Below are 8317 nucleotides of genomic sequence, written 5' to 3' on the forward strand. Positions count from 1 at the left end.
ATAGAAGAATTTGAAGAATTGAAGGTTAGGGTGACGTGGGTCTTCTGCTGTGGCCGATGAGACCAACTTTGGCAGAGAAAAGTTTGTCACATTTTGAACCTTATTTAAAAGCTCTACTTCCACTTGTGGATGTGCGCAGCTTGCTACTGTAGCAGAACTGTACACAGTGATGCTGCAGTCGCAGTATCACTACACTCATGCTACTGGTAGTGTACCGCGTACCGATTTGGTATTAAAAGAAAAAAGGCACGATCAAAGGCAACCCTTTCCAGGGTTCTGGAAAGGAGGGAGGGGCCGCTAAGGCATTGCACTGCCTGCGAGGATACCTGGCACTATTCTACAACGGAGAAACCAGAAGAATCTAACCGGTATGACGAACTCGAACCCAAAGCTGGCACGCCTGACATCACCGCACTTGGACTCTACATTGACGTGGACTTAATTTGAGTAAAGGTTTTCCGGCACTTAATTAATTGCAACGCAACAGTAAAGGGTTTTAAACAAAAATTCATTCTTCTTCTTCATTTTCCTTGTTCTCGATGACAGCAGCTAGACACTCAGTCCGGTGTCGCGCATAAACTGTACAGTCCGCTTCAAATCTGAGAGACTGACATACAGCTTTCTCTCAAGGGGAGTCACATTTTGCCCCGATTAATTATACAAGTGGCAAAGATTAGGGAGAAAACCACACGAGAGCATTCGCCAACAACCCATCCGGACTCTACTACAAGACGGCTTACTACTATGATAATTTTTCTGTAACATGTTTGCAACTTTACTGATAAGGCATTCGAAATGATTTAAAGGCAGCGGAGGCAAAAGCTGGTTGACTGTAATACCAAAGCCTCTTCAAGAAGGAGCTGGACTCGCCCTTGTCACGAACTAGTATATTGAAAGTAATATCATTGTTCTTCTTTTGTTTATCTGTTTGCTCGTTCGCTTAATCGCCCGCTTGTTTGTCTGTTTGATTCTTTCTGTCTTTATTAATGATTGTTCGGTTGTGTATGCGCTTGTTTGTGTATTAATTTAAGTATATCTTAGGCCTACTTGTATGTATATATTTTCATGCCAATGGAAACTGCTTTTTTGAGTATTTGCTGGTTTGCAGATTTGCTTGTTCGTGCATTTACCTGTATTTGAATGTTGCTCATTTGTTTGTTTGTTGTTGGCGTTGATAGCTTGGTGATTAGGCTACCGGACTCGTAATCGTTATACATGTATATTGCGGGTTCGGAGGTTCGAGCCTCAGCTCGGTCCGACGTAGTGTCCTTAGGAAAGGCACTTTACACTAATTTCCAGTTTGGCTCAGTTCTTTCGGAGATGGACATGAAACTCGGAGGTCCTGCCTTTTAAATAACATAATAATGTTGACAAGGGCGTTTTCCTATACCATTTCAACATTTCATAGTTTGTTTGTTAACTTACTTGTTTTTGTACTAATTGCTTGTTTATTAATTAGTATGTTTGTATACTTTCTTCTTAGTGTGTTAATTGTTTTTTCATTTGCTTGTTTGTGTATTTTCCTGGTTTCGTATTTGTTTACTTGTGTATTTGCCGGTGCAGGTATAAGCTTGCCTGTCAATTTCTTTCTTTGACCATCTACTTGTTTGTGTATTTGTTTGTTTGAGCATATGCGTGTGCATGCATTAGCTTGCCTATCAATTTGCTTCTTTGTGCATTTGCTTGTTTGTGTATGCATTTGTTTGTGTTTATCATTTAGTGTATTTACTTGTTAGTGTATTGACTAGTTTGTGTATTTATTTGGATTTCTAAGTTGGTGTATTTACTTGTTAATTGTTTTTATCTAGTTTGTGTTTGTTAGTGTATTTACTTGTTCTACTTGTTAGCTTATTTGTTTGTATTTGTTAGTTAGTGCAATTTTTTGTTAATGTATTTACTTGTGAGTGTGTTTACTAGTTTGTGTTTATTCTGTTTGTGTTTTTAAGTTAGTGTATTTGCTTGTTAGTGTATTTGTTTGTGTTTGTCAGTGTATTTGTCTGTGTTTGTGTTTGTTAGTTAGTGTGTTTACATGTTAGTGTATTTGTCTGTGTTTGTTTTTGTATTTGCTTGTTAGTATATTACTTGCTTGTTTGTGATTTCTTTGTTAGTGCATTTTTTGCTAGCGTATTTACACGTATGTGTATTTGTTTGTGTTTGTTCATATTGTGTTTATTGTTTGTTCATTCCTCCTCAATCAAACAACCAAACGCCCTGTAAGCTTGATCTTTGTAATTTCGCCAACTGCACTATTTTCTTGTGGTATTTTTTCTTTGCTTTCTTATAACGGAGATAATCACCTACAAAAATGTGTATACATTAGTCTTATAGCTGAACAAAAGAAAGACATTCTATTGATAACTCTCACTTTTAATTCTCTATCAATCAGTGGCTTAAACTTAAGTTTTTGAGCATTGTAAGCGGATGCCTTTTCTACCTCTGGAAAGATAAAAAAAAACCCAGGTATGTTTTGTAAAAGTGTATTGTACCGGGTGCCCAAAGAAGAGGACCCATTTAGAGGGCAATACATCCAACTCAGTCGTCTTTTGACCAATTAAAAAAAAACTTTGAACAAACAAAAATTCCACGAGGACATTAGGTCTAAGTCTGTAAAAATATGAAGAAAATCAATCAAAGTGTTCGAAAAATATTACGTTTCTAATTTTAAATTTCAAGCAAAATTGAGTGAAACAAAAGACTTTGCAACTTTTAAAAAATCAACCATAATTGTTCCATTTCAAACAGTCCCTCTTTGAGTAGAGACGTACATACTTATACAAAACTGATATTACGAAATAAACTCATGGAGGCGAAGGCAATTTAAATCTCAAGGTGATGACCATATATCTCTCACTCTAAGCTTCAGTATGCCACTGAAATTTTGAATGTCCCAATGGTGGGGCGAAGTGAAGGGCTTAAGGGCTTTAACCCCACAAATTCCTAGCCCCAACTCTTTCCCTACATAAATGAATGTTTCTTCTAATGATCGAAATAATCAGTTGAAACCGTTAAAACTATTTCAGAATCTTCCACCTCCGCCTTTAGTTGCATGCGGTGAACACACGCACTTGCTCTTTTATCCGATCACTGTAGTCATTGCTTACAACGATAGTAAACTAACAGCCGACCAAATGTCTTTGGGGCCCAGTAAAGGATGAGCCCATTCTCACGGTCCTTTCTTCTTGAAAAAAAGTAAAAGAAACAAACAAGAGCCGGCGGACACAGTTGTGAGAGAGGGCTTGTTCTCTGGCAGCCCAGACAAGGGGGAAAAGTTCATGACACACATTTCTCACAGACCTAGTTACCAAAACACGCTCATTGGATCCTCGTTGGGAATGTCTTGTTCTCTGCGACCACACGTCCTAATGCAGTTACTATTGTATGTGTGCGTTTGCTTGTTTTTTTTAACGTTCTTTTTTGGATGAGTGTTTTATGGCGCTCGAAACGCCATTAGGTCATATGAGTGCGTTTGCATGTGTGTCTTTAAAACATACTCACATATAGTCACACATATGAAGAATGTCATCTGAACCAAGGAAATCTTACTTTTGAACTCTACCTACCCTCATTTCTTAGCCCCGCCCACATTTCGATCCACCCACCGCCACTGGAATGGCTCCGTGGCGTGTTTCTGGGTCGATTCTTTGGACGCCATGTTCATCATTGATTTTTAACTGTTTGATTGTTTATGAGTTGTTTCCGTAGACTCTGTCAAGGAAAAAAAATCAAAAAGGTAAACATTATTATTTAAAGGGCTCTATTTAGGGGAAATGGTGTGACCATTCATGTGTATACTTGGGCTAATAGGGCGTTCCCTAAACCTATTTTACAACCACACATGCCACCCTTGACGTGTGCGGTGTGTACCTATCATATTTCATGTCTTTATGGATCAATTGTATTGGTTTTGTTTCCATAATATTACCATGTCTCTGTAAAAAGTATGTATTGTTTCTCGTTATAATTACATGATTATTGAAAAGGTATTGTTTCTTGTCACATTTTTGAATTATATTTTTATTTTTAAAACCATTGCTTCATCTTGTAATTCCATGCTTTTTCAAATGAATATTCAAAGAATCTCTGAGAAATCTGCAGCAGCAATGAACGTCCTATTAACAGCGTGGGCCATCTTGGTTGTGTACTTTATGTCGCACTCCGTAAATGCTGAAAATAGGTACGATCATCATCATCATCATCATCATCATCATCATCATCATCATCATCATCATCATCATCATCATCATCATCATCATCGTTGTTGTTAGGTTGTATTTGAGCCGGTTTGAGGAAATAGGAACTTGTCGCCTTTTTGAGTTTTGTGCCTTTCTAAAAATGGGATCTTCTTGGGCACTATGCACTTTAGATTTTCTAATGATCTTTTCTAGAAGCCAAGATGAATGAAGACTTCGATATGTTTTACAAAGTACCATACGTATCATAAATTAATTTGCCCAACATTTCTCACATTCGGCATTTTCCAGGAACACTATTTAAAAAAAACTTTTGTAACAAAAGTGTGGGTCGTTGGCATGCGCTGTTGTGTGGTGGTTCTCCTTCTCTCCTGTCAAACTTCTATCTGCCTTATCTATCCTTCTTCGCTCCTTTGTATCCTACTCTGAGCGCGACGAAATAAATTTTCTTCTTTGAAATGTTCTTATTTCACCCGTTTTCCTATTTTTTGTCCAGTTTTGTCAACTGTTATCATCTCCACTTTACCCCCCCCCCATAAGAGGTTTGTAGAACCTTCTGGCTACGTTGGCAACAGAGAAGCATCTGTCTCTCTCTCAGTCTCCACTTTACCCCCCCCCCCTCCATTTTTCGATCACCTCTTGGCTCCTCTATCCTTTACACCTCTTTTTTTCTACTGCTACTCCTGGCTCCTAATTATTGCTGTCTTTCATCCACACTCCTGATCATAGGTTAGGTAAGATCGAACGTCTAGCTTTCTTGGACAAGGGCTAAACATCTTGGAGATCCCGTTTGCAAGTTGAGCACGTCAAAGATCCCTGGGCGGTGGTCCTAAAATCGATAATGGTAGGCTTCGACTGCCACCTGAGCAAAATTCAAAATAATTACTCCCAAAATTGGAAATACTCTAGTCAGTACCAAAAAAAAAAAAGATAAAGGCCTTCTTCGAAATTGGAATGTGGCTACCTGAAGGCAAGGGGCCTTACGAAGTACGAACAACCGTCACGTTAATAAAATTCTGTTGGTTGAATAACCAGCAATCGGCTGCTCCCGATATTTTGCTGGAAAACGCAAAAAAAAAGATCTGATCTAGTTCATTCTGATCTTCCTGTGCTTCAGTGAGGCAACAGTTGAGCAAGCCTCTATTACAGTGGTTCTCAACCTTTTTAAATCCGCGACCCCCTTTTGATTGTTTGGCAAATGAAACGACCCCTCATACCCCAACCTCGAAATAAAGTAATAAACAAACCCTTTTAATTCCCTCCCCCCCCCCCCTTAAAAATGCATACAATCCAGCAGCAGACAATTAATAAGGCCTATATTAGATATTAAATACAGAACAATAACTGGACCTTTGAAGTTTTAAATCACTCCTATTTCAAGCAAATACAAATGGAGAAAAAGGAGAGAACACACACACAGAGATACACATAAACACACACGCACACACGCACACACACACACACACACACACACACACACACACACACACACACACACACACACACTCACACATACACGCGCACACACACAGATTTAAAGAAAAAATAAACTAGTGAGAGGGCTAGGTACATATCATCAGCAACATCCAGCTTGTTCCTTGCTTTTGTCTTGAGTTGGAATAAGGGTAGGAAATCCGCAAAGGTAAGTCGAGGCAAATGGGACAATGACTCGAAGTGCTGTTTTGCTGACCTGAGGGTATAATTCCTGGAGTGAACACTGAAACTGTGCAAGAGATTTCTCAAGAAAAGTGTCTGCGTCCTGACGAATCATGTCTCAATTCCAAAAACTCGTCTTGAATGTCATCTGCAAGGACAGTGATGTCTAGTCCAGGAGTGAAAGGGTTTCTCATAAGAGCTTCTTCACCACAGCCAAGGTCAAGAAAATAGTTCTTGAACTCATCTTCAAGTGATTTCAAATGTGCAGCAATGTCAACTTGAAGATCAGCAGACAAGGTGTCCTCTGGATTTAACAGCTGTGAAAGATTGGTAAACATAGCAATGTTTCCCTTCGTAATTTTCCCATGCCAAATCTGAACTTTTGAAACAAAGCCACTCGGAACGTCTTTAAACTGTAGAAAGTGTGTCTGCTGACTTTGAAGTTTTGAGTTGAGTTTGTTGAGGTAGTCAAACATATCAGACATGTCGGCAAGTCTTTGGGTCCACAAATCATTTGAGAAGTGCCTGCTGGACTCATCTTTTCCTTGCACTTCCAGGAAGAACTTGATCTCCTCTCTCGGCTCGAAGACGCGACATACAACGTTTCCTTTCGATAACCATCGAACTTGGGTGTAGAAAAGCAATGTTTCATGATCTGCACTCATGTCAGAACAGTGAACAGAGTTCCTAGAACAGTCGGGTTTTAGGGATCTGTGTTTCACAAAGTTGACAATCTTAACAGTCGATTCCAACGTTTCCTTCAAAGTGGGATTGAGAGTCTTGCAAGCTAGTGCATTATTATATATCTATGTATCATGCAGTGAACGCCTTTTGCGTATGGTGCTTTGTCTTTCACTTTTACCTGAAAGCCCGACTTAGATCCCATCATGGCTGGGGCACCATCTGTACAAATACCACGCACATTCTTTCACTCAAGACCCTCGTTTTCCAAAAAAGGAGGCTAACTTGTTCATGGCATCATCAGCTGTTGTGGTGGTTTCCAGTGGGGTGCAAAAAACAAACAAACCCATTCTTCTTTCACATATTTTCCCAACACGTATATCACAAAGACCAGTAACTGTGAGCACGATGTCACATCAACTGATTCGTCAAGCTGGAACGAGAACTTGGGGGAAGCTTTGGTCTCCTCTACAACCTGTTACTTAATAAATGTTTGAAGACATGCTTGCAATACGCCTCTTGACAGTATCATTTGAAAGGGGAACTTGCTGCAATTTCTGTGCACTAACCTCACCTAACATCAGCCGTGCCATCATTATCGTGCAAAGTTTTATAAGTGTTTCTCCAATTGTGTGTGGTTTCTTTTATTTTGCTCTCTCTCTCTCTCTCTCTCTCTCTCTCTCTCTCTCTCTCTCTCTCTCTCTCTCTCCTTTGTCAAATTTCCTGACATAGTCTTTCCTGCGTGTTTATTGTTCTGCCACGCAACAACATAGTTTTATAATCTATAGATTTTTTTCTCAGCTAGGCCTATGATCTTATTAGAGATGACAAACTAGATGCCTACATGGAATTAGAAAGAGACAATAATAGTGAAACGGAGTTTCCGTGATTTTTTTTTTTACAGTGTCATCCCTTGGGTGTGGGTTGGATCTACGCCAGGGCATAGAAGTCAGTAGGAGTACACAAATTAAACCCGGGCGAGACAGATCTGGATGGAAATAGTACATGACTACCGTGCTTACCCCTGTGAACGCGTTCTCCGAAGCCAGCACTCATGTAGCTCGTCATAAACGAGGCTTCAAGCTATTGTGCGTTGGCCTATGGCGAGGCTAAATTATACATTTTGAAACAAAAGAAAACACTGCAAACCAAACCGATTATTGGCCCACATAAATAGGCTGGGCAAACTGGTGTAGCCTTGCTGTTTCTCTTGCCTTGTTAAGAAGTTCAGGTGTTTACCTTTTTCTTATTTCAGCCAATTGAAGAGGTGTATACCTTTTTTCTTATTTCCGCCAATTGAAGAGGGAACCGTATTTTGAAAATTGCCAGGGGAAGAAAAAGAGCAATGTTTTAGTTTTCAGAGGGCCATTTAGCACAAAATCCTCAAGGGTCTCGAGACCCCCCAGGGGGGGGGGGGGGGGGGTCGCGACCCACAGGTTGAGAACCCCTGCTCTATTACCTTGAAATCTAAACGATTATATTATGGCGTTGTGGTGTTATCATGGTGAAAAATTTAATTAGATGAAACTGGCATTTTTTTTCCGACCTTGGAGCAATTTTTATAGGATATTTATATTGTATTTAATTCTTTTCATTCATCTATTTTTTTTCGGCTGAAGAATTTAAATTTCTTAAAACATATTTATAGGTGGATTTTTACTGGAAAACGTCGATCGTGGTCACACACACACACACACACACACACACACACACACACACACACACACACGCGCGCGCGCGCGCGCACACACACACACACATGTAAAGTTGAAGTATACATTAAGACTAGA

The 8317-nt window shown here is 39.6% G+C and overlaps 1 protein-coding gene across 1 annotated transcript in view; it reads left to right on the forward strand.

Moving 5' to 3' along the window:
- The first annotated feature begins 738 nt into the window (after positions 1–738).
- The window catches only part of LOC101860949 (MAM and LDL-receptor class A domain-containing protein 1), a 20648-nt gene continuing 13069 nt past the window's right edge, over positions 739–8317 (forward strand). Inside the window, exons 1-2 of the mRNA XM_005091541.3 lie at positions 739–896; positions 4076–4174. Of these exons, the coding sequence (XP_005091598.2) occupies positions 4101–4174 (74 nt within the window). The 5' untranslated portion in view covers positions 739–896; positions 4076–4100. The remainder of the gene's footprint in view (positions 897–4075; positions 4175–8317) is intronic.

The sequence above is a fragment of the Aplysia californica genome, unplaced genomic scaffold, assembly GCF_000002075.1.
Source record: "Aplysia californica isolate F4 #8 unplaced genomic scaffold, AplCal3.0 scaffold00031, whole genome shotgun sequence".
NCBI classification, from domain to species: domain Eukaryota; kingdom Metazoa; phylum Mollusca; class Gastropoda; order Aplysiida; family Aplysiidae; genus Aplysia; species Aplysia californica.